General features: G+C 34.9%; 1 protein-coding gene and 1 long non-coding RNA gene across 3 annotated transcripts; both read right to left on the reverse strand.

The window, feature by feature from the left end:
• Nucleotides 1-8,398: 8,398 nt before the first annotated feature.
• On the reverse strand, nucleotides 8,399-9,441 carry LOC124895772. The gene is made up of 3 exons (XM_047406200.1): nucleotides 9,292-9,441; nucleotides 8,747-9,124; nucleotides 8,399-8,665 (listed from the first exon to the last, which is right to left on the reverse strand). Exons 1-3 carry the CDS (start codon nucleotides 9,439-9,441, stop codon nucleotides 8,399-8,401), a joined length of 795 nt encoding a protein of 264 aa, XP_047262156.1.
• An 11,883-nt stretch (nucleotides 9,442-21,324) lies between these two features.
• LOC124895788 lies at nucleotides 21,325-26,123 on the reverse strand. Of its 2 annotated transcripts, none has more exons than XR_007051880.1 (3): nucleotides 25,498-26,123; nucleotides 23,063-23,163; nucleotides 21,325-21,766 (listed from the first exon to the last, which is right to left on the reverse strand). It is a non-coding gene; the product is annotated as an uncharacterized LOC124895788 (long non-coding RNA). The 2 variants fall into 2 exon arrangements; XR_007051881.1 differs by having other exon boundaries at nucleotides 23,063-23,155; nucleotides 25,498-26,104.
• Between the last annotated feature and the right edge of the window lie 1,697 nt (nucleotides 26,124-27,820).

Below are 27,820 nucleotides of genomic sequence, written 5' to 3' on the forward strand. Positions count from 1 at the left end.
TCTAGGTTACCGAGGAGTTACATAGTTCAATCTTAAGGTGGGTCAAGTCCCACTTTTAACTCCCACTATTACTAAAGTCACTTCTATAAGACAAACTTCTACCCTAATTTAGGCTAGGTTATCTAAGTCACACCATAAGGGCTTATCAATCCTTACTAAGCATATAAGAGAAATCTTCTTCAAGTATTCTTCCTAAGTCAACCCAACACCAAGGTCATCTCCTATCTAGGCATTTTATATAGGCCAATACACTCCTAAGGATAGAGAAGTATGGCATTCATGTCTACTTAGAACAACTATAATGTTCACACACTAGTCATGAGATCACAATTAAGCTAACCAAGGTCCTAGGCTAAGGGTCAAATATCATACCTTACAAATCCATGGCCTATAGGAATTGATAAATCCCAAGTGAACCATTTAATCAACTATCATCTAAATTTTCCGCCCAATCTCGCAAGATATCAATGATTACATTACAAACAAGCTCAATCTACTCTATGGGTACGCCTAACCTATCTTGAATCCAAGCAACTCACGAACCAACGAGCTTTCCTTTTCTTTCCGAGAAGCTTCCTCTTTCACAAACAATGCTATCAACAATACAATCTAAGCATTACAACAAGAATGAAAATACTCATTATAGCATCATTGTGCCATGAGTTTCAAATAGATACCAAAACCCCAATTAGGTTTCACTTTTGGAAAGGAGTTTCCAAGACCAACGATAGATTAATTATCTTTAGGGAGTTAAAACCCTCAAGAAATTTGAGTCAAATACTCAATTTTGGGGATACAATTGACCCACAATGATTTAGGGTTTTGAATCAAGAAATAATGAAATTAATATCAAATTAGAGGAATTCTTACCTTGGATTTGTAGTAAAAGATGGATTACACAAGTTGTTTAAGTTTTCAATCAACCCACAAGACCAAATTTTGAGTCTCCACTCTTCTAGGGATGCTAGGGTTTTAATAGAGGTGAAGAATGCTCAAAATCTGCCAAAAGCCCCCATTTATACTGTTTTAGATGGGCCCGCAAGGTCAAAATTTATTTTTAACCTTCCGAACTCATTCGGACTTTGTTTTTCGCAAACAAACTATGTAACCCCACTAAATTCAACATTTCAAACGCATTGGTGAAGTTGTATTTTTCATACGAGGTCATTTTGATCACTTGAGGGTCCCACACCCCTATATTTTGATATTTGACTTTTCGACTAATTAGTTGAAATGAGCTCGGGTGCTATGGGATCTGAACCAAGGGTCTATCTATCCTAAAATCGATCTTACATAGATGTTGGCACAGTCAATATTTGCATGCAAAATTATTTTACTGAAATTTCGTTCGGCGGCCATTTGGAATCGACGAAGACTTCAAATTGGAAAAGTGGTTATAAAAATCAAACAAACCGTCAGGTAACCGAACTATCAATTCCAGCAAGTCACTAATGACTTGGATGGCTATGGAGGAGCTCTATCAGCAAAATAAGCAAGAATACGGCTAATGACCTGAAGGGTCATTACACAAACTCCAAGTTCCCACTTCCCTTGGGTCTCCTATGACATGAGGGAGATCAAGTACAAAGCACTTCATCAGAGGAAATGTTTTAGCTATGGCGATTGCTTGTGCAAGTGCCACCTCCAACCTCCATCAATGACGTCAAGTCTTCAAAAACATGTTTACACTTGTTAATAAGCACGTCTACAATCAATCTTGAGTCACTAGCCATTGCATTATTGAAACTATCACCCACTCTTGGTTCCTCCATATAATATTCCAACAAAGATTTTCCATGAACAGTATATGAAAAAGTAGTGGATAAATCATTTTGGAACCAATTACTTAACTCAAACCTTGCTAAACCATGGTTAATGAAGAAGCGGATCATGGATGATCAGAAAATATGACCTCATACTTAAGAGATTGTCTTTCACTAGAAGACGACTAGCCAGGGGTAAGAGAATAGTATTCTTTTTGGTTTAGAAAGCCAAATTGAACTGAAGAGCACATTAGAATTGGCAGGAAGGCAGCTTTTGAAGGATTGAGGGGAAGGGCTGCTACGAGATCGGAAAGACACATGGGCTTACCGTATTTGCGGAGAATATCAGGAATTCATAGTTGAATTGCACATTTTACGGCGGAAGAGCTTATGAAATTTAACATATGATTCCAAGTTTGAGCTGGAGAAGATCAGTGGAGGAACAATTCTCGTTCATTGACATTTTTGTGTTACCTTGTCTTGATTATTTGGCATCTAAAGCCACCATTGCTATATATAGAATGAATTAACGTATAACCATAATAATTGTTTTGCTATAATTTAGTCAATTATTATATGTTAGCAGATACCAAATGTTTATATTTCAAAATCTTGTTAGTAAACACTTACTATAATTATTTTTTAAAGAGACTAATTTTATACCTCGAAATCCCTATACTTTCTTGATGTAGTATAATATCTTTTCGACCACTTTGCAAAAAAAAATGTTTTCTTACTAGTGCATTTGCGACGTATTTGTGATAGGTTTGGAGAAGATATTTTCTCCAGCCATAATATATTCAGCTCAAATACGATAAAGATTTGATCTCCTTCTATTTGATTTTTGATTGGTTCCACAAGTTTACTGAAAACCAAGTAATTGCTTTCTTATCACATGGTTGGAAAAGTTTCCAGCGAATGATCTTGCCTAAAATCTGTAGTCCATTCCTAATGAATCACTAAGCATTTGAAAGCCATTGGTTATCATGTTTTCAGACATTAAGCTACATGAACAGTTCAAGCTATTTTAATTAGTACTAAAAAAAATTGTCAATAAGGTATTTCCTGAAACATGTTTTGCCACCTTATCTAAGCCTCCTAAAATGACCTTTCAACTAAAACCTTATAAAATATGAAAATAATATCCGTCCCCTTGTCCATTTGATTGGATACGTCTTTAAGTTATGGTAGATGTTTTCTACTCAATATCTCTGACTATAATTACATTACAATCTACAAAAGGTCCTACTTTGTTGAGCTACATGATAAGACCATAGCTATTAGGGGAGTGGGCTAGTCCATAGTATTTATGTATATATTTTTGTATGATGGCCCGTACGGTGTATAAGGCCCAATGTTCGGTTTTATTACTTCATTTCGGGTCATGTATATATATTATTTGACCCACATTATGTGGAACACAGATTCATAATTGAAGAGATCAGTTACAAGCATTAGATATTTTCCTCTCTTCTTTCTTCTCGAAGATTCATTTCTCACCGAAGTTTTGCTCCGAATCTGGTATATTCTTGCTTCTAACATGGTATGAAAGCTTAGATCCTTGTAGATATGCTCCTTGGCTTTCTTCCGATCCCACCCTTGTGGTTTATCGTTGAGATTTTTGTGAGTTTTCCGATCCGGCCAACTTCGGTAACCTCTGGTTTACCTTAAAGGTTTTGGTTTCATCCGATTTTTGGTGTTTTCTGTGCGTTGCTACAATGGGTTAGTCGAAATCTTCATGGATTTACCACCACTGTCTCTCGGTGCTTCCGTTGACGTTTTGCTTGGATTTTGTGTTTTTTTCGCGGTTTTGTTGGCATTCAAGACCATCTCATTCCAGTTGCCTTGGGCATGCTCCTTTTTCTAAAATGAAGTGCATTCCTAGTGCTTTATCCTTTTCAAATTTCTTTTGGCGAGAAAATGATTTTGACCTTCTTAAAACTATTTCAAAAGATTTGAAAAGTTTTTGAAATAATTTTAAGAAAATTCACAGTCGCCACTTGATTTTTTTAGAAAAATCAAGTAAACTTAAAAGAGTTTCAAAGGTCCAAAAACAGAAATAAACTTTAGAAACTAGAGATTATGAGTAAGGGTTCAATTAAGGCCCTAAGAAGGTTTTTAAGGCACTTAGGAGCGTCCGTTTAAAACGGTTTACCAAAACAACTAACTTGACTAACTAAACGTGACTAATGTTCCCAAAGACATGATTTCATAAAAAAATGTAAAAATTATTTATTTAAACGTTTAAAAAATACATTTATTTATTCTAAGGAAAAACATTTCACTTGAATTAAGCTAAGTTGTGATTCTTCGAATTTAAGAGAAAAATGATTTTGCTTTCGTGGAGAAAGAAAAGATTACAAAATTATCAATCAAATTGATAAATTAATTGGTTAATTGCATTGCAATTATGACCAAATCAATTTCAATTATGGTTAATTCAATAAATTGACTAAATTGAATCGAAATTCGAAATGAATTTACAACCAACTTAGTCCCGAGCTTCTTAAACAAACAAACAAATATATTTTCTTAAATAAATTATTTTGAGACTAAATTGTGGTTAAATAAAATCTTTAACTATTTGAATCAATTTTCGAAATAATGCTTGATTAAAATCTATTTTTTGTAAATTGATTATTTAAGTAACGAAATTATACAATCTCGTATATATGGATACGAAAATGTAATCGCTACTTAAAATGACAAAGTCACCTAGATAGATACTTGATTTTTTTTATCCGAAAAATAAATATTGTAATTTTATTTAAAAGCAAAGACACTCAGGATTAAACTTAGTTGTGGAGGGCAAAAATTAGGTGTCAATAACTGCCCCCTCCTTTTGGGTAGGGTGCATGCAAGTAACCCTGGGCAAAGGGAGTTTGACGTTTCTAATTTTGTCCGACCACAAATTCATTTCTGAAAGAGGTTGGTTTTCGCAAGAGTTTTTAGAGAGTTATGGTCGGGCCTCGGTATTGGGTTTCCTACAAATCTCAGGTTACATGAGAATTCAGGTCACTTGTAGTTCATAAAGCTTGATTTTAAAGAACGATTTTCAAAGAAATCACGAGCTATTTCAAGTTTCAAATTTTGGTAAAATCAAAAAGCTATGGAATAAGAGGATTGGGGGGAGTTTGGATGCAATCGAGTTTTTCACATGGTGCTCCGCCTACATATCCTTATGATTCAGGAAATCAGAATGCTTGTAGTTCGACTCAATCGGTGGAAAAGATAGTCTTTTGTTTTAGACGATCTTTGGCTCAGGATGAGTGATAATTTATTTAAGCTTATGAAAAAGAAGCTTGTAACCTCTTAACTATGAATGTGAGATCCTGCATATCCATAGGAAAGAATTTACCTAAACATAATTTCCAAAACTCTGAGTGCGTTATCACTCGAACTTAAAGGAAAGAGAGGGTTACTTCCGGTATGAGTTTAGAAGTATCCTAAAAGTGAAACTAAAACTAGAATATCTCAAAATATCCCACATGCCTTAGAATAGGGGTGTGGTTTGATGATGGTGGAAGTCATTCTTTAGCTTGCGTCCAAAGAATTTGAAATTCCTCTTTGGACTATGTCCCAGTTCGCTGCTAAGAAAAAATTCCACATTGTACTGCATTATTTTTTGGAGTCATCCACACCTGTGGTTTCGAATTGAGAATTTCATCCTTTTGGATGATCTCGTCCAAACCTAAATTGGTGTAAACCTATTTGAACACTGGATGCTGAGATAGTCGAATCTGTTCTGAAAATATTATGTCACTTTGAAAGAGGTGACATTCCAACATGCACCAACAAAAAGAAAATGATTAATCTTGAATGTAACATGCCACTTTGAACGGATTGATGATCCCACGTGTCTCGTTGAAGGATGGACGGCCTATTTAAAACAAAACATGCCACTTTTAAACGAAGTGATGGTCCAATATGTCTCATTGAAGGGCAGACGACCCATTTTGAATATAACATGCCACTTTGAACGGAGTGACGGTCCAACGTGTCTCATTGAAGGACGGACGACCCATTTAAAATGTAACATTCCACTTTGAACGGAGTGATGATCCAACATGTCTTATTGAAGGACAGACGACCCATTTTGAATATAATATGCCACTTTGAACAGAGTGACGATCTAACGTGTCTCATTGAAGCGCGGACGACCCATTTAAAATGTAATATGCCACTTCAAATGGAGTGACATTCCAACATGTCTCATTGAAGGGCAAACGACCCATTCAAAATATAATATGCCACTTTGAATGGAGTGACGGTCCATTGTGTCTCATTGAAGGACAGACGACCCATTTAAAATGTAACATCCCACTTGGAATGGATTGACGGTCCAACATGTCTCATTGAAGGACGGATGACCCATTCTGAATATAACTTAACACTTTGAATGGGGTGACGGCCCAACGTGTCTCATTGAAAGGCGAACGACCTATCTTTAATGTAATGTGCCACTTGAATGGGGGTGATGACCCAATGTGTCTCATTGAAAGAAGGACGACCAATATTGAATATAACTTGTCACTTTGAATAGGGTGACGATCCAAATATTTCTTCTTAAAGGGTGAAAACCTAAATATAAGATGTGTTCTTTTGAAAGGGTGGATGGACCAAATAAGATATGATTCGTTAAACTGCATCCTTTGAATCAAGAGTCCTTTGAAGGGTTTGTGCATGTCCTGAGCTTCTAGTTTAGATCCTTAAACTTTGAGAGGATACTTTGCATTTTTTTGAGAGGTGATTCTGCATAACGTCACCTGTACAACTTGAACAACACTCATTAGTAATACAATAATTTGTTATGAGTGTAGCAAATGGGTAAAGTTTAAAGATAAAGAAGAAGTTGTTTGACTCATGATGATTTATAGATAGTAGTTCGAATAATATCTCCACATCTTCGTTGTTATGTCTGATCATTTTCCTATAAAATCAAAGAAAGTGTTATCGATCATAACAAAGTAATAGAAACATAAATCAAGAGAAAAATGAGGGAAAAAAGTTGTCTGAATTATTATGGCAAGGTCACAGTGGGTCTGATAATGCCCTGTGCCATGCTTAATGTTGTCAACTTTGTGACTGCACTATTTCTTCATCCAAAGAAAAATTCCTAGTTTTTGAGAGACTGACTGTGTTGGTATTGTCTTGCTCTCCTAATGCACTTTGTTGATCATAGATTTGCAAACTTTTCTGATCTTGCAATACCACTTCTGTAAAATTTGTGAGGTTCCTCCTTAAAAATTCTGTCATGGTCTATAACATGACTCCCAAACTTTCTTATAACTTATGTAGTATGGAATTTTTGAGATCTTCTCAAAATTCTACCCTAGTACAAAATGCAAAACACTTGAATTGTTTCTGATATAGAGTACTTTAAGTATAGAGAACTTCAAAAGTTATGCTCCAATTTCAGCTTCAGCAACATCTGATTTTTAACTTTGTAGAAGGTGTCAAGTTTTGTGACATCTTTTGAGACCTTCTAAAAAATTCCTGCCCCAGTTACATACTTCAATGTCATCTTCATTTAACTTGGGAAAAGACCCTTTGATGAATTTTTGATATCTTTCTAAAAAATTTGCCATAATTTCTCTAAAAAAATTTTAAAAAATATGATCGATCTAGTGTGGCGCCTACGTTTTTCATTTAGGTAGGAAATTTAGTTTCAATATAAAACAGAAAGATAAATCTTTCAAGGGGTTGACCGAAGCCGACATAGGCCGCCTACGTATCCCTTTCTTAGGAATTCTGGTCAAACATAGTTCATACAAATAAAAGGGATATTTGATACTTTTGATAATGTGACCGAAGCCAATATAGGCCGCCCACATATTCCACAAGAGAAATTTAATCAAACATATTTCATTACAGCTAAAAGGGTGCAATTACAAGGAAATCAAATCATAAAGTGTGATTACAAGGAAATAAAGAAACTGGATACAATTACAAGGAAATGAAATGAGTAAGTACGATTACAAGAAAAGAAAACAATAACTTCCAAATGCAGGATAGAAGGACGCCAAAAGTACGCCTTTTGCTTGATGGTGTCAACGACTACTTCTTGTGATTGGGCAATGGATTGTTGTTAACAATAGCTGGAGCTTCTTTAAGAGTTATCACCTTGTTGTCAATGAAATCTTGAATTTTGTGCTTAAGAGTGATAAATTTTTCTGTATCATTTCTAACAGCTCCAGAGTGGTAAGAACATCGTTTGTTTGGACCATACCAATTAGCAGAGGTGTTCACAGGCTTTGCTTTCACCAGATGAAGTAGTTTTGCGTCTTTCAACCTTTCAAAAAGCTGAGTAAGAGATTCTGCTAGCGGCGTGAACATTCTGGGAGGTTTTCTTTTAGGATTGGCACGAGGAGCATTATTTTAATAGTTTTGTGGTGGAGCTTGAGCATGATATGTCTCTTGTGCATTGAAGACCGATAGTGAGCATGTCAAGTATTTGGTTGATATCGAGGAGGCTTCTTGTAATTGGAAGAATTTTCTTGAGTCATTACTCCCATTACTTCCTTCTCTTTTTCCTTTCCATTTTCGAAAGAGACAGTCTGGAAGCCTTTGTGAGTGGACTGCAGCTCTATCAAATTTATTATCCTTCCTCTCTTGAGGCCATCTTCAATCATTTCTCAAGTCTTGACAATTTCAATAAATGTTTTTCCAGCCATTGTTATCATGCGGTCAAAATATTCGAGATTTAGTGCATGGATGAAGTAACTGATCATCTCAGTTTCTTCCATTGGGGGATGTACCCTAGTCGCTTTTTCTCTCCAGTGTATGGAATATTCATAAAAATTCTCATTTGACCTCTGTCTTAGCTTTGTGATAGAGATTCTATCAGGAATAATGTCGACATGAAACTTGTAGTGATCCACAAAAGCATTTGCCAGGTCATCCTAAGTGCGCCAATTAGTCACATCTTACTTGGCATAACATTTTAGAGCCTTTCCACTCAAACTTTGACTAAATAGTTTGACCCGTATTCCTTCATTCTTGCCCACACCAATTAACTTTTCACAATAAGTTTTCAAGTGAAAGAAAGAATTTTCGAACCCATCAAATTTTTCAAACTTTGGGATCTTATAACCAGGAGGCAACTCAATCTCGGGAAATGCACACAAATCTTCATACCTCACACTTTGGTTATTCCCAAGCCCCCGAAGACTCCTTATTGCATCTTCTAAGTCCTTGAGCTTTCTATTCACTGTATCATCAGTGTACATTCTTAGATCATTCTCCATTTTAACATAATGATTAGCATCTATGTGGTATAACCCTTGAGTTTGTGTTACCGGTGGGGTGGTAGCATAGGTGTACACTGGTGGAGCACAGTGTGGCAAGGGTGTGTTCTGAACCTTTGGACGATCAAATGTGTACACAAAAGTGCATTCTGAGAAACATAAGCAAAATGACCTTTCTGATCAACTTCTTCTGACGTTAGAAGCATAGATCCCTTTTGTCGAGCATCAGGAGGCAGAGTCATATTTGGAGGAGTCTAATAAGGTGTTTTTCTTTGCATCACCATGAGCCTTAGCTCGGCAGTTTGTTGCTCCAAACCGGCAATGAGCTCTGGGGTTATTTCCCTTCCTATCGAGACACTCATGTCCATTGCCACAGAAAAGGTGGTAACTGACTCAGAAGAAGTATTTGTGTTAATCAGACTAGGATCCATAGTTGAATGAGTCCTTCGATTATCCCAAGAAAGAGCTAATGAATCTATAGTTGCTTTCCTAACCTTAGACCGTGTAAAATACTGATATTCTGGCAGCAATTACTTTGCCTTTGTGTAACAAGCAAGTTTTGAGTATCAACACAAATCAGTCTCTCTCTAAAAGGAAAGAAAAACACTCAAAAACTAAAAAGTTAGTTCATGATAGTGATGATTGACCAAAGTAATATACGAAACAAATGACATATAGTTGATTTGAAATAGACTAAGTTCAGAATTTGAAGAATATGACACTTGAGAAACTATCCGAATGATTAGAACTTTGATCATTTAACGGATCTTGAATTTGATGGGAAAAATAAGACTTTGAACAAGATGAACTAAGTGATTTAAATAAACATACAAAAAGGCTTATTTGAAAGCTTTAAAGACAACATAGTCTTTTTATTAATAGAATGTCTGGATAGTTTTGACTATAATTAAATACGGGAAAAGCGAATTGTGAGGACAACGTGATCAATGTGAATTAGATAATAACCTAATGAAATTGAAAATGATTGGGTAAATTGGAAGGAATTCTATCAATGAACTTCTAAAGGTATTTTGGTAGGTTCCGATTTTAAGTCTTATATGCTTATTAACGCTCTAGTACTTCGAAATAGGAATAATGGACTAGTATCGTTTCAAGCCAAACATATGTTCTTTAAACACACACATATACAAACATAGACAAAGCAAAACAATAAAACACTTTAGTACATAAACAATTATTACATGTCCTAGCATGTGTGGGATCTTTCAAGCCAAAGGTAAGCCTAGCATTAAATATCAATTGAGATTCTGATAAATTGATTCAAGCTTTAATTAATGACATTACTTGAGTTTGGAGTTAGATTTCCAAACTCAATTTTCTTAAATTTTGACTTGGATTAATTTATCATTATCTCTGCACATAATATGATGATCGTCTTTGGGTCGTGAACCCATTTGACATAAGGGTGTTTCCTAAATTTGTGGGATGACACATTGGGTCAAACCACCTAAGGCTTATACATGCATGGCCTAAATCAAGGGTGGCAACGTTCTCTCTTAAGTTTTGTTAAGATTTGGGGAGACACGGACTTGGATTTCTTATATGAGAAGGCACGTGGTCCCACGACAGTAAAACTCCCGCTTACTCCATATATGTACCGACTCTCTAAAATGGGTGATTTGAAAGAATTTTGGGAAAGTACAATATACAATCTGTGTGTACAATGTGTGGGAGTGTCAGTTTTTCAAAGTGGAGGAAATATGAATGGAATGTCAGTTTATATGAAATTTAAACAAATAAACACATAATAATAATCCACAACAAGTTAGAAAGTTTCTTTTTGGTTAGAACCTAGATAAATTTTCAGCGGAGTCACCATTTTTGTTTTATCCTTTTCAGATTTCTTTTGGCGAGAAAATGATTTTGACCTTCTTAAAACTATTATAAAATATTTGAATTAATTTTAAGAAAATTCACAAAGTCGCCACTTGATTTGTATAGAAAAATCAAGAAAACTTAAAAGAGTTTCAAAAGTCCAAAAACAGAAATAAACCTTTGAAACTAGAGATTCTGAATAAGGGTTCAATTAACACCCTAAGAAGGTTTTTAAGGCACTTAGGAGTGTCCGTTTAAAATGGTTTACCATAAGAACTAACTTGACTAACTAAATGTGACTAACTTTCGCAAAGACTTGATTTCATAGAAAAATATAAAAATTATTTATTTAAACGTTTAAAAAGACATTTTTTTATTCTAAGGAAAAATATTTCACTTGAATTGAGCTAAGTTGTGATTCTTCGAATTTAAGAGAAAAATGATTTTGCTTTTGTGGAGAAAGAAAAGATTATGAAATTATTTTCTTATTATTAATTATTATAGAAAAAATCGATTATGTAGAGATAAAATATTAAGAGAATATTTGATTAAAAGTGCTTTGCTAATCTTTTGAAAAAGGTTGATTTTCAAAATAAATTAGTTTCTTAGATTTTGGAGAAAATTTCTTTAATCTAAAATAAACCATTAATTATATGAACAAAACAAACAAAATACTTAATCTTTAAAAGATGTTTTAAGGGGAAAATTGAAGGAATTAATTTAATCCATTTTAGATGATATAAATTAAGTGAAAAAAATTAAAAAAAATTAAAAATTTATGACGTAAATAAAGAAAACTAAGATAAAAAGGAAAAATTACATATACACAAATTAACTATTAGTTATTACAAAATATCCCTATTTTGAAAAGTAATTACAAATATCTCATATTAATTACACAAATTCCTTCCTTTTAAACTTTTCTCTCTTTTCCTTCTCATACATCCCAAACCACCATATTTTCCTCCAACATTGTACTCCATATTTTTCGCCTAAAACCTTGCTAACATGATTTGGGGGTTTTAATTTTTTTTTCAATTATCAAGCATTAACTGATCTAATTAACTTTATCACTTTCTTCATTTAAATAAAAAATTATTTCGATTTTTTTCTCAAATCTCCCCCTCTTCTTTCTCACCCCCCCCCCCCCCCCCCCCCCCCCCCCCCCCCCGAATTACCAGACGTACACCAAAGAAATGAGACAACGTCCTCCCACCAAAGAAAGGAGACAACGTCCTCCTAAACCAGGAAATTGCACGGTATCGATCATATAGTTTATGTGTATATCTTGTACAAATCTCCAGTACACAACTTTCTTCATACTTGAATATATAAAAAGAGATCGTGTGAACATAATTTCTTGTGTATATGTCGAACACAAGTAATTACTGTGTATATTTATTTTTCAATATTTATTGTGTATATCCTGTACAAATCTCCAGTAGTTTATTGCTGTGTCAAATTATTATGATTTATGGGCTTGTTTTCGCATGATTTAAGGAAAGCATTATACATTAGAAAGGTAAATTTTTTATACTAATTTATTTATTTCAGTAAATAGTTTCTTGTACGTTAATATATTTTTATAATATTTTACACGTATGTAATATATTTTTATAATATTTTACACGTTTCTTATACGTTAATATTTTTTATAATACATTACATTGATATATTTTGATATACATTGGGTACATTATATTTTACAATTATAACCTTAGACGTATGTTATAATATGTATAGTATTACATTATACATTTAGAAAGTTTATGTTTTACATTTGTTTTATTGATAACATTATACATAGATATACTATGTATAAGGTTGCATTACATATTTAGAAATCTTATGTTTTACATTAATTTTCATGATAACATTATACATAAATATACAAAGTATAAGGTGGACACATACATATTTAACTATTGTATAAGGTTTTTTTTTTTGTTTTTGACAGTCTGCTGTAAAACGAAAGAATACAAATGTTTTTGGCTTTTTTTTTTCAAATTGAATTTCAAATCGCAATTTCAAAAAAAAAAAAAATTATGGTGATGTTTGAATATTTTTGAATTTGAATTACAGTTACTATTTTTAAGCCTCCACAAAATTAGTGCATTAATTACAGCTCTTAATTAGGAAAGAGAATATTGGTTTCTAATTTTATTTTCATAATTTTAGGCATAGCAGTTTCATCATACATTACAGATACGTATGAGGTACAACGACATGTATAAGTATTTTTTCAAATCTGGGAGAGAGAAAGTCAATCCGGGATCTTATGTAATTAGTTCCATTAAGGATGGGATTTATGTTGCTTATCCAAAATAAAATGACAACACTATAGGGGTTTATCTAGGTTAATTGATTAAAAAGTTAGTCAACACAAATAGCTACAAAAATAATATAAGAATTAAAATTGGACCCTAAGTTAGCCCATCAATAAAGTTGTCCAGCTTTTGGGCCATCCTATATGGACTTTTGGTCCATTTCTGCAGTGTATACCCAGCTGTATACTGACTGTATATCACAGTCCTTCACCCTTGCGTTTTTGTGTATATTTCAACGTATATACTGTATATCAACGTAGAAATCAGCATATTCCCTCTCCATATTTCATTTCACACTGTATGATGGTATGCAGCTACGACTTTCAGTGTATACACATTGTATATCAGCATATACCAGCCTGTATATGTGTGCTATCCTGTGTATATCAGTCCAAATTTGGACTTCAATGAGGCTCGACTCGACGGACATCAAAAGCGAAGGAATGGGGAGTCGGATCGGACATGTTCAAGATGGATTCATGCAAAAGATAGAAAAGGTAAAGATTAGGTACGTATTTATATATGAAATAAAATTTAACTTGAAATGATTTCCAATGGTTCAATGAATTTTCCAGGAAAAGGAAAAAAAAAGTGCAAGAATGCATGCATACATCCAAACATTTTTAGAAAAGAAAAGCCAAAATTCTGAATTTTTAACACTTTTTCACACAAATAAAAATAGTAACACCCAAGAGCATGAAGAGATAGTTGGGAAGACATTATTATTACTATTATTTATTATTATTATTATTTCTAACGAAAGAAGGAAAGCGACCAACAAAGTGATGGTTCGCCTAATACTTAAAACTATACATTCAAACTAGTAGAAATGAAGTCATAGATTAAACTATTTGAAGGCGGTTCAATATTTGATCCAAAATAGGGAGGTACTTGATTTTAAACCCACAAAGGAATATAAGTCCTAACTTGATATACACAACAAATAGTCATTGCAAAAAATGAAATAAAATCTCAATTTATTACCACACATGGCCAAAAAGGACGGACTATACTATAGATTCAACTAGCTGTCAAACAAGTTGGCTTTTAACCCTTTACGATAAATCAGTTAAATAAATAACCTCACGTGTCCAGACATCAATCAGAATTCAAAAAAAAAAAAAACAAAGCATTAAAAGGCTCAAGTTTGATTTGTTCCAGCAACTAATTAAAATTTCAAGAGGTTGGATATAAAAAAAAAAAAAACATACTTAAGTTATAGAGTCCATATGAAAAAAAGAGGGATGGAGAAAGAAAAATCACAACTAAATAACAAGTATACTCAACTATGCCAAATTGTTGTAATGACAAAACCTTTCACCGCCTTTGTCGAGCTTCACATCATCTTTGCAAAGAACTGTGTTTTCGGTTAATTTGATTGCAAACATTCACTAACTAATCAATAGTCTTCATGCTTTCCGAATGTGTGACCGTTTGAGTGAAAAGTTGATAAATATGAATTCACTTTCCCAAGTGTTACGTGTGAATAAATATTCTAGATATGAGCCAAAGAAAATGACCCTCACACATAACAGAGGAATTCGATCAAAATGATGCAAACATCAACTTAAGCAAACAGCCTTCAGAAACTTTGGAGGACGAAGGAAGCAATCAGAAATAAATCTTTAACCTTTTAATCTAATTTGTAACAGCAAGGAGAATACCAAAACCCAGAGAAAAATGCTCAACATTAAAAAGGAAAGAAAACTACTCTTATGCTAATCGTTAGATTTGACTACAAACAACAAAGCAATAATCGATAGGAAAGGAACCTAGACACTACCAACAACTGGAAGTAGAAACAACATCATAAACAAACATGGGATCCAAAAATAATTCAAGAAACAAAATTTAAGCACTACAAATACCAAACAAAAACAGAAAAGAAACGAAGTTTAAGCACTACAAATACCAAATGAAAACAGGAACTCATGAAAAATAAAAGAAAACAAGAAAGACCTATTTCGGAGCAGCTCACTGGGACGACGAGCTTTGACGACAAACTTCCAGCCGAGTTTAAATTTTGACCTTTCGGAGTTTAATTTTTTGTCGGAATGGAGTTTTTTCTTAGTTTGTTTCTTGTAGAATTTTTGGTTCCGTAAGACTAGAAGCATACGCCTCCCGAATCTTCAAATTTTTCCCCAGAAATCCTCTACCCCCTTGCCTTCTTCCCCTCAATCCCTATTTATAGTGGAAGACACTGATTTTTCTATTTAAAAATAGAGAAGACATATCTCTAAAATTCGAATTCCGAACTGGCCCTTCTAATTTGGATTGGATTTTGGATTTTGGATTTTGTAACACACAATCTTGAGCAAGAAAGTCAAAAAGATGGCTCCTAGGCCTGCAAAATTTAAAGATAAGATGAAAAGATAGAGTTTTTTATGATTTTTGGATCTTTGTTGGTTGAGTTTCAGTGTTGGGTCGGGTATCAGTCATTGTTGGCCAAAGTTGGGTCTGCCGATGGTATCGAGTTGATTTATGGGTCGGAGCGGTTGGTGATTTTGTCATTATTTGTTGGGTGGTCGTCGATGTTGATGTTGACATCGCTATTGTGTGTTGTTGTTGAATACATTGGGACCACATGTAATTTCATCCAAACTCCACACTAGTATGATATTGTCCGCTTTGGGTCAAGTCCTCACGGATTTGTTTTTGGGCACCTCCCAAAAGGCCTCATACTAGTGGAGTTGGGTGAGACTCTTAAATATTGGACATGTATCCTCTATTTCTCCGATGTGGGATTGATTTTATTCCCAATAATCCTCCCCTCAAACCAAGACCACAACACTCGTGACCTCTCTTTCAGTGATAATCCATTTGATCTGGCTAGCCATCTTTTACCGCCACTACCAACCAGTGGGACACGCCGCTTGACCACTACTTGTCAAGAAGACTTTCGACACAAGGCATCAACCATAAATCTCAGCTACTGGGTCACTTCATATGATCTGCCAAATATCTTGTACCGCCGTTATCACCAAATGGGACACGCTGCCTGACCACCACTCCCTAGAAAGACTTTCAACACAAGGCACCACCAACAGATCTCCAATCTTGTCATCACACTAGGAATTTCTCACCAACCGCAGTCCACTACTCCGACACACCCAAACCTGGGCTCTAATACTACTTGTTGGGTCCGCGTGTAACTCCGCACTAGTATGATTTGTCCGCTTTGAGCCAAGCCCTCACAGATTTATTTTTGGGCACACCCCAAAAAGCCTCATACTAATAGAGTTGCATAGAGTTGCATGAAACTTTAAATATTGTACATGTTTCCTCTATTTCTCCGATGTAGGGTTGATTTGCTTCCCAACAATCCTCCCCCCAAACCAAGACCACACCACTTATGACCTCTCCTTCAGCGATAATCAATTTAATCGCACTAACTATCTAATATCACCATAACCAACTAGTGGGACACGCCGCTTGACCACTACTTGTCAAGAAGACTTTCGACATAAGGCATCAACAGTAGATCTCAACTACTAGGTCACTTCATATGATCTGCCAAACATCTTGTACCACCATTATCACCCAATAGGACACACTGCTTGACTACCACTCGTCAGGAAGACTTTTGATACAAGGCACCACCTGCAGATCTCCAGTCTTGTTGTTACACTGATAACTTCTCACCAAATACAGTCCACTACTCTGATACACCCGGTCCACTACTTCGACATACCCGAACCTGGGCTTTGATACCATTTGCTGGGACAACGTGTAACTTCACCCAAACTCCGTACTAGTATGATAATATCCGCTATGGGCCTAGCCCTCATGAATTTATTTTTGGGCACATCCCAAAAGGCCTCATACTAGTGGAGTTGGGTGAGACTCTTAAATATTGGACATGTATCCTCTATTTCTCCGATGTGGGATTGATTTGCTTCCTAATAGAATATTGTCCTTGAATGGGTTTTTTCCGTGGTTGTGTTGTTATCGTGTATTGCTGTTGATGTTACTCGTTTGTGGTAATGGAATAAAGAGGAAAGATGAGGATTTGGGTCGAGTTGTATGGAATGGGCTGGGGTAATTCTATAAAATAAAAAGGGGTTCTTGGGCCATTTAAAATATAGCCAAATGGTAGGATTAAATTATTTATTGAATAGCCAATATTTTAGATCCTTAGTCAATTAATTTAAATTTCAACCAAATTGATAAATTAATTGGTTAATTACATTGCAATTATGACCAAATCAATTTCAATTATGGTTAATTCAATAAATTGACTAAATTGAATCGAAATTCGAAATGATTTTACATCGAACTTAGTCCCGAGCTTCTTAAAAAACCAAACAAATAAATTTTCTTAAATAAATTATTTTGAGACTAAATTGTGGTTAAATAAAATCTCTAACTATTTGAATCAATTTTCAAAATAATGCTTGGTTAAAATCTATTTTTTGTAAATTGATTATTTAAGTAATGAAATTATACAATCTCGTATGTATGAATATGCAAAATATAATCGCTACTTGAAATGACAAAGTCACCTAGATAAATAATTGATTTTTTTATCTGAAAATTAAATATTATAATTTTATTTAAAATCAAAGACACTCAGGATTAAACTTAATCATGGAGGGAAAAATTAGGTATCAATACCTAGTCTTACTGGCAGTCTCTTCAACTAGCAGTCTTTCACCTACTCTATTTGTCCCTTAGCTAGACAACCTCATTTACCTTTTATTGATAACACTTTCTCTTTATCTTCCCCTTTTGAGTTGATCTATATTGATACTTGGGGGCCTTATCACTCCACTACTTATGATGGTTTTCGTTATATCCTCACCATTGTTGATGACTATTCCCGTGCTACCTGAACACATCTAATGGGTTCCAAAATTAATGCATTTGATCTTCTTAAGGCTTTTCTCACTTTGGTGGAAACTCAGTTCAATGCTTATGTTAAGGTAGTTCGTAGTGATAATGCTTTAGAACTTGGATCTTCTTTGTCTGGTTCTCAGTTCTTTTCCTCCAAAGGCATCATTCACCAAACTTCTTGTCTCTACACTCCTCAACAAAATGGAGTTGTTGAGAGAAAGCATAAATTTCTCTTAGAAACTGCTAGGGCTTTGCTTTTTCAGTCCCATCTTCCTATTAGGTTTTGGGGGGATTGTCTTTTAACAGCCACTTACCTTTTTAATCGGTTTCGTTCCCCTACTTTGCATCACAAGAGCCCTTTTGAATTACTTCATCATAAATCACCCTCCTATTCCCACCTCAAGGCTTTTGGGTGCTTGTGTTACTCAACTATCCCTATTCTTTATAGAAATAAATTATCCCCTTCTAATTCTTTGTGTTTTTGTTGGATATCTTTTTGCTAAAAGGGGTTACAAGCTTTATAACTTTCTCTCCAAGACTTGTTTCATTTCTAGGGATGTTGCCTTTTATGAAACCACCTTTCCTTTACATTCACTCTCTTCCCATACCCTACTTTCTTATCTATTTCATATTTCTTTCTTTGATGACCCTGCTTCTCCTCCAACTGCTTCTGTCTCTACACATGAGTCTACTGTATCCCCTGCTTTAGTACCCCTTATTCCAGCTTTTGTTCCCCCTTCTAGAAAGTCTTCTAGGGTGTCCCATCCTCCTGTTAAATCTTCAAGATTATATGTGTCATTCTTTCTTTCTTCCTTACTCCACCTATTCTCCTTCTTGGGCTTCTTTACATGGTTAACTATCTATTTGTAAGCCTCACAGTTACTCTCAGAAAGCTGTATTTCCTTAGTGGCAAGATACAATGAGACAAGAGTTTTATGCTTTGGAGTCCACTAATACTTGGTCTGTTGCCCCACTTCCCTATAGAAAGAAACCTATTGGTTGTAAGTGGGTTTACAAGATCAAGTATAGGGCTGATGATTCTTTGGAAAGATATAAGGCTCGATTAGTGGTCCAGGGGGTACTCAGGTTGAAGGTGTTGATTTTTATGAAATATTTTCCCAATGATCAAAATTTCCACTATCAAGACCCTTGTGACTGTGGCTATTAAGCATCGTTGGTCTCTCTTTCAACTTGATGTTAACAACGCTTTTCTCCATGGGGATTTGGATGAAGAAGTTTACATGAAACGGCCTCCTGGACTTACTGTTTTTGATTCTTCTTTTTCTATGATTTGCAAAATCAATAAATCATTATATGGGCTTCGGCAAGCCTCTCGTTAATGGTACGCCAAGTTGACTCATGCCCTTCAATTGAGGGGTTATGCCCATTTTCTTAATGATTACTCTCTCTTCACTAAAGGTTCGGGGGATTCTCTTGTCATCTTAGCTGTCTATGTTGATGATATTATTTTGACTGGCACTGATCTCAAAGAAATTACTGATCTCAAGTTGTTCCTCCATGAATAATTTAAGATAAAAAAAAAAAATTAGGTTTGTTGCATTATTTCCTTGGTATTGAAGTATTATATTGTGACACTGGTGTTCTCTTGCATCAAAGTGAATTTGTTCATGATCTGCTTATTGATTATCATTGTGATGTTTCATCTCCTGTGGTTTACCCTTTGGAACTAAATTGTAAGTTGTCTGTTGACATGGGTGATCCTTTGGAGCAGCCTAAGGTTTACCGTAGCCTGGATGGCAAGTTGAATTTTTTAACTCATACTCGGTCGGACCTCTTTTTTGTTCTCCAATATTTGAGTCAGTATTTGTAGTGCCCTTGTGTGCCTCACATGCAGGCTGCCTTACATCTTTTATGTTACCTGAAGGGTTCCCCTGGGTTTGGTTTATTTTTTAATAATTCTACTGACTTCTCTTTACAAGTTTTTTGTGACAGTGATTGGGTTTCTTGCCCGAATAGTCATCGTTTTGTCACTGGGTTTTGCATTTTAATTAGAGGCAGTTTGATTATCTGGAAGTCCAAAAAAATCCAGTGGTGTCCCTTTCATCTGCTGAATCTGAGTATCGCTCGTTGAATAAGGCTATGGGTGAACTCACTTGGCTTTTCCATCTCCTTTCTGACTTTGGTCTGCACTCTTCTCTACCAGTTCTAGTGTTTTGTGACAGCAAGTCTGCTATTCATATCGCCAAGAATACTATATTCCATGAGTGAACGAAGCACATCGAGTTGGATTGCCACTTTGTCCGGGCTAAACTAGGTGTTGTCTTGATCACTTTGCATCACACTCCGAGTGCTTCTCAAATGGTTGACATTTTCACGAAGGCCTTACTTGGTGCTGCTCATCACTTTCATCTTTGTAAGTTGGGAGTTATCTCACCCTCCAACTTGAGGGGGTGTTAAGCTACATGATAATATCATAGCTATTGGTGGAGTGGGCTAGTCCATTGTATTTGTGTATATATTTTTGTATGATGCCCATATGGTGTATAAGGCTCAATATCTTATTTATTATCTGGTTTTATTACTTTATTTCAGGTCATGTATATATATTATGTAACCCGCATTATGTGGAACACAGATTCATAATTGAAGAGATCAGTTACAAGCATTAGATATTTTCCTCTCTCTTCTTTCTTCTTAAAGCTTCATTTCTCACATAAGTTTTGCTCTGAATATGGTATATTCTTATTTCTAATATACTTTAATATATGATAGAATTAAAAATGAGGTTAAATCTGTGTAGGAGCTAATACATCACCAGCCGTAATTTTGATCCTCAAATCAAGTAATTAGATTAGTCACTTACAATGAGAAAACTAAAATGATTTTCTTTAACTATTAAAGTTTGTTTCTATTCATGGTGTTGGTAAAAGGGATAGATTAAAAAGTCTTAATGTAATGATCATTGAACAATTGGGGAAAGTGTATCAGTTTATAAAAATAAGGAAAGTGAAAGGGATAAGATGTGTTGTACAACTATAAATAAAGTCACATGTGTGGTGGGTGAGCTCTTAAGGGAATAGGCCAGTTAACGGGTCAGAGAATAAAAATGGCCCAATTGTAGAATCAGGCCCAATTCGTAGATATGAGTCCAATAGTTGAGGAGTCTATAAAGTCACCTATTAAGAGCGTGAAACGTATGCAAATTCTGGTAAATTCAGTTACAATTCCCTAACTACTTTTCCCTTCTTCGATCCTCTTCTTCTCCTTACCTAAATCATTTTTCTTCTTTCTTTCTTATGTTCAAGTTCACCAATGGAGTTAGTTAGTGATCAATGTTGTAATAGTATTTCTACACGATTAATAAAAGAACTCCTGTTTCTATTATTGTTTTGTTATCAAATTTTATTTTCAATTCTTAATACATAATAAAGTGGTATCAGAGCCTTTTCTTGGCACCATAACTATAACCGAAACTCATGCAAAATCTATGGAGGAAAGTGTCAAAAAATTGGAGAATCAATTTCAAAACTACATGACAGAAACTAATAAAAAATTGGAGTCAAATATCTCAAAAATGGACGAATTGCATTGCAAATTGAATATGATGATGGAGAAATTCTTCGCGAACAAGGATGGCATTCTGGGTAGTGGAACAGTAGAGAGGCATCCTTCAAAAACTTTGGGTAGTAGAGTTCGAATGATGGATTCCCAGGATAATTCTAATGGAAGGTCGTACAACCACTTCACGAGGTCCAAGGTAGAATGTCCTTACTCTGAGGAGGGTGAACCTCAGTCGTGGCTGCAAAAATGTGAAAGGTATTTCAGATATCACCACATAGTTGATGCTAAAAAAAATTAGAAACTGTCGTGCTGCATTTGAATGGGAGGGCCGAGTCTTGGTTTTTATCTTACCAGTTGAGTAAGGGTATAGTCAGGTGGAAGAATTATGTAGAGAAAATCTGTAAAAGCTTTAATGATTCTTATAATAGCAATCTTAACCTACTGGGGAAAACTAAGCGAGTAGAACAAAAAGGGACATTGACGGAGTATTTAGAAAAACTTGAAGATTTGAAGGCTTGGGTTTTTATCAAATATCCCACCATCTCTATAGATTTTTTGTTGTGATTTTTCATTAAAGGATTGAAAGAAGAAATTAGACATATTGTGAAAATATTAAACCCATACATTTTTAGTCAAGTTATAAAGAAGTCTAGACACAAGGAAGAGTGTTTAGATGCCATGAATAAGAGGAGTAGAATAACTATCAGGAAACAGTCAAGCCACTATAATACAGGCACTGGTGTTACAGGTCAAAATCTTCTAGTTATATGCCAATAGAGGGCAATTATAACTCAACATTATCAGGGTCCAAGTTGTTCGAGGCTAGAAAAGCAAGAAGGGAGTATTATAGGTGTGGGAAGAAGTATTTCATAGGGCATCAGTGTAAAGATAAGCAATTAAATACTCTAAGTGGAATCACTGGACAAGAAGAGAAACTTGAAGATTCAGTAGAAAAAGTTATGAGAGACCTTCAGATATTCAAGAAGTGATTCTGGATGAATCTATCAGTTTACATGCACTATCAGGTACTATTGCTTCAACCACTATCAAGTTGAAGGGGTGGTATAGGAAGCAGGGTCTTATAATTTTGGTAGACAGTGGTAGTACCCACAGTTTAATTGATGGTAGCAATGCTAAGCAACTTGGGTGTGTAGTACAAAAAAACTTTCCTATGAGGACGACTGTATCAAATAAGAGTCATTTGATGAGTTACCATTCTTCCCCTTACTTCAAATGAAAGATACATGGAGTAGATTTTGAATTTAAAGTTAGATTACTGGAGATTGGTGGATGCGATAAGGTATTGGGGGTAGACAGGATGAGGTAATATAATCCAATCTTATTTGATTTCATTGCTTGTAAATTGCAGGTTAGTATGAAGGGAAAAGGGTAGAATTAAATGGATATTCTGAAGAAAGAAAGTTACAGTCCTTGTCAACATCTGGGGTCAACAAGTTGCTGAAGAAGGGTTAACTTTTATGGGCTCACATGTTCACACTGGAAGCTATTGCAGTTGAGTCTAAGACAGTCATACCTGATGAGATCAATAGAGTCTTACAAGACTTTCTAGAGTTTTTCTCTAAACCAAAATCCTTGCCACCAAATAGAGGTCATGACCACTCCATCCCTATCAAACTTGATGTAAATCCAGTCAGTATTAGACCCTACAGGTATAATTATTTTCAAAAACATAAAATAGAGAAACAGGTTAACGAAATGTTACATAATGGTATCATACAACCCAGCCATTCCCCTTTCTCATCCCTAGTTTTATTGGTTAAAAAAATGGTACTTGGAGGTTTTGCATTGATTATAGGAAACTTAGTAAGATGACAATCAAGGATAAATTCCTTATACCATTAGTGGATGATTTAATGGATGAACTGAGTGGCTCTTGTATTTACTTTAAGATCGATCTTAGAGCAGGGTACCACCAAATAAGGATGACGGAAACTGATGTCTATAAAACTGCATTTAGGACATTATAAGTTCAAAGTAATGCCCTTTAGCTTGACTAATGCCCCTGCCACTTTTCAAGGGATTATGAACTATGTTTTTCAACCCTATTTAAGGAAATTTGTGTTGGTTTTATTTGATGATATATTAGTGTATAGTTCATCTGTACAAATGCATGCTTTACATTTAAGGAAAGTGATAGAAATATTGCAAAAAGAACAGTTGTATGCAAAAATGTCTAAATGTTATTTTGGACAAAACAAGGTGGAATACTTGGGTCATATAATCTCAGGTCAAGGTGTAGCCACAAACCCCACAAAGATTGAGGCCATGGTCACTTGGCCTGTTCCTAAGTCTATTAAGGAACTAAGGGGTTTCCTAGGACTCACAAGTTATTATAGGAGGTTTGTCTAGTCCTATGGCATAATTAGCAAGCCATTAACTAATTTTCTCAAGAAGAATTTATTTAAGAGGACTAAGGAGGCAGAATTAACATTTCAACAGATGAAACATACTATATCCACTGTACCAGTACTTGCCATGGTTGATTTTACAAAGCCCTTTATTGTAGAAACTGATGCTTGTTCTACTGGCATGAGGGTTGTCTTAATGCAGAAAGGCAGACCTATTGCTTATTTCAGCAAAGATTTAGCTCTCAAACACAGGGGTCTATCCACATATAAGAAAAATATATGTCTGTTTTATCTGCTGTAGACAAATGGAGGCATTACCTTTAAGGAGGACATTTTATAGTGATAACAGATTATCAAAGCCTAAAATACCTATTGGAGCAAAAGGTTACCACTGCTTTACAACAAAAAGGTCTTACTAAGCTTTTAGGTTTGGATTATGAGGTATAATACAAGAAAGGGGTCGAGAATAAGGTGGTTGATACTCTTTCTAAGAGGGAAGGGGAAGATTCTACTCTCATGGCCTTGTCTACCACTCAGACTACTTGGTTATAGGAAGTAGAAGACAATTATTCAGCTGATCCTATTGCATCTCAGTTATTTATCACATTAATTATCTCTCCTACCAGTATTCCTGACTATTCCTTATCCCAACGTATCATCAGGTTCAAGAATAAAATCTACATTAGGAGAAATATTACTTTGAGATAGAAGATTTTGGAGGCCTTGCATCAGTCTTCCTTAGGAGGTCACTCAGGTCAACAAGCTACTTACAGAAAAGTCACTTCTATATTTTATTATCCTAATTTAAAATTGGAAGTGTGTAAGTGGGTTAGTGAATGTGATGTTTGCCAACTGGTGAAGAATAACAGACCCGCCACTATGGGTTGTTACAACCCCTGCCTATTCCTCAACAGGCTTGGCAAGACATTTATCTAGATTTTATGGAAGGACTACCTTGTTCCCACAGTAAAAATATAGTTTTGGTGGTCATCAATTGATTTACTAAGTATGGACATTTTTTAGCAATCAAACATCCTTTTACTGCCCAAGATATGGCTGACTTATTCATGCGGGAGATACACAGATTACATGGTCTTAGGAAGACCATTGTCTTGGATCGGGACACTTGTTTCACTGGTCATTTTTGGCAGCACCTTTTTAAGACACTGGGGACTAAAGACACTGGGGACTAAACTTACTATGATTATAACCTATCATCCTCAAATGGATGGCCAAATTGAACAACTGAATCATTGTATGGAGGCTTACTTACATGCTATGGTCTTTGGATATCCTAAATCCTGGGTGAAGTGGCTTCATTTGGCAGAACTAAGGTACAACACTAATTACCATACTTCTCTTAAAACCACTCATTTTCAAGCCTTATACGACTACCCCCTCCCCCCTTCCTCCCCCCACTCAATTACCCGTAGGGTCTTTGCCCCTTTATAACCACGACCCTGCCAAAGTAAGTGTAGCTCAATGACAATAGGTGATTCAAAAATTTTGATATAACTTGACACAAGCACAAGCACGTATGAAGTTCTATGCAAACCATTTCAGAACTAAAAGATCTTTAGAAGTGGGAGATCTAGCTTACCTAAAATTACAGCCTTATTGTCAATCTCCAATTGATGTGCACAAGAATATCAATTTGTGCGCGCATTACTTTTGGCCTCAAAAGGTGTTATAGAGGGTCGGCGAAGTAGCTTATCGCCGTGAACTACCGCCAGGTTCACAGCTACATTCGGTTTTTCATATTTCCTAGTTAAAGTGATCAGTTGGTCCAGTTATATCTCCTCAATCTCAACCTCCGGCATGTGATGACTCCGAACACGTTTTGATTCAACCCATTACTATCTTAAGTAGAAAAATAGTTAAGGTTAAAGATGGTGTTGGTAAGAAAGTTTTAATTGAATGGGCAAACCTTGGCGTGGACAACGCTACTTGGAATGACTGGGGATATATCAAGCATCGATTTCCCAAATTTTTTGCTGCACAATAACATTGAGGACAAGGTCATTCATCGTAGGGAAAGAGATTATAATGTTCACTGATTAATTGGGGAAAGTGTATCAGTTTATGGAAATTAGAAAAGTAAAAGGGATAAGATGAATATGTTGTACAACTGTAGATAATGTCACCTGTATGGTAGGTGATCTCTTAATGAAATAGGCCAGTCAACAGGTTGGACAATAAAAATGGCCCAATTGTAGAATCAGGCCTAATTCGTAGATCTGAGTCCAATAGTTGAGGAGTCTATAAAGACACCAATTAAGAGCGTGAAATGTACGCAAATTCTGGTAAATTCAGTTACAATTCCCTAACTACTTCTCCCTTCTTCTTTGATCCTCTTCTTCTCCTCACCTAAATCATCTCTTCTCTTTTTATCAGGTTCAAGTTCACCAATGGAGTTATTTAGTGATCAATGTTGTAATAGTATTTCTATATATTGATTAATAAAAGAACTCCTGTTTCTATCATTGTTTTGTTATCAAATTTCATTTTCAATTCTTAATACATAACACTTAATGAGGATAACAGATGGCCCTTGAAATTCCAATACCAACAGAACTAAAGATTAATTTTAAGATTCCTAAACCCAAACCTATTAACATTTTTTTTTATTGTTAGAATACTAAAGTTTCTTACTGATTAGAGAATCTTACGATCTTACGTCTTATTTTACTGGAGATTCTTTTAACCTATTCTTCATAGTATTACTTTCTCTATTGACCATCTAGAAGCAGCAAATTACATGAGATGACCCCAACAGTGGGTGACTATATTTTTTTATCCTTCATAATTTTTTTTTAGAAATTAGCCTTTCTTTCTTTTTATGAATAGGACAAGTACCTTTTTCCCCTCTAACTTCAAATGTTTTTATACTTTTCATGTTCATTTGTCTCGCAAATTCTATTTCTTTTCTTCCTTTTTTTCTTTTCACTTTTTTTATTCTTCTTTTTTTTTAATTTATTTTTCTCATCCTTTATTTTCTTTTTTTCTTATCTTATTTTTCTCAAACATTATTTATTTTTCATTTTCTTTTTAAAAAAAAATTTACATGTATCAACCTTTATTTTTTTCTTTTCTCATTCTATTTTTTTTATTTTTCTCAAACTTTATTTTATTTTTTCCAACCCATATTTTTCTCTTCTCTTTTTTTTGTCTCGATCTTTATTTTTTTCCTCTTTCTTTTCTTCTCTTTTATCTTTTTGCTCGACTCTTATTATTCTTTGCTAATGAAAAGAAAGTTGAATAATTCACAAAGAGTATCTTCTTTCTTTGATATTGAAGTAAACTTAAGGGCGTGAAAGCTCTTAGGTTAAGTCTTGCCTCTAAGACAAGAGTTATAGAACATCTCATAATGTAAACCCCCGAGTCTGCACCCCAAATGCCACACGATGCTTACGACCCCAAAGGACCACAAGCTAACCTATGATTGAAATCTGTTGTGAGCACTGAGTAATAATACTGTAATAAATATGGAAAAATAGGCTGAAATACCATAAGGTTCAAAACCTAATATATTGATAAAGGATACCAACTGTAATAATAATTTGTACAACTGAATACTGTTTGAAAGTCTAGTTTGAAAGCCTCTATCTATCTGAATATGGAGTTGATGGAACAAGTCCCCAGCTAATTTAGACTACTGAAATTAATTGAATACTGAAATAATGAAATGATATGATAACTTTATCCTTGAATTATAAGGACTCACCACTAGGTCTGTTGCTAATAGTATGGGCTGCTAAGTTCGGTCAGGATCCCATGTGCCTGAACCTATAATATAAAACATCATAGCACAAAAGAAAAGGTATGCATTAGTACTTTGAATGTACTGGTATGATAATTGAGGGCTGATATACAAAGGTTCATATGCATGAACAATAACTAACTGAATAGCATGAATACAACTG

This window comes from Capsicum annuum, unplaced genomic scaffold (genome assembly GCF_002878395.1).
Source record: "Capsicum annuum cultivar UCD-10X-F1 unplaced genomic scaffold, UCD10Xv1.1 ctg996, whole genome shotgun sequence".
NCBI lineage: Eukaryota > Viridiplantae > Streptophyta > Magnoliopsida > Solanales > Solanaceae > Capsicum > Capsicum annuum.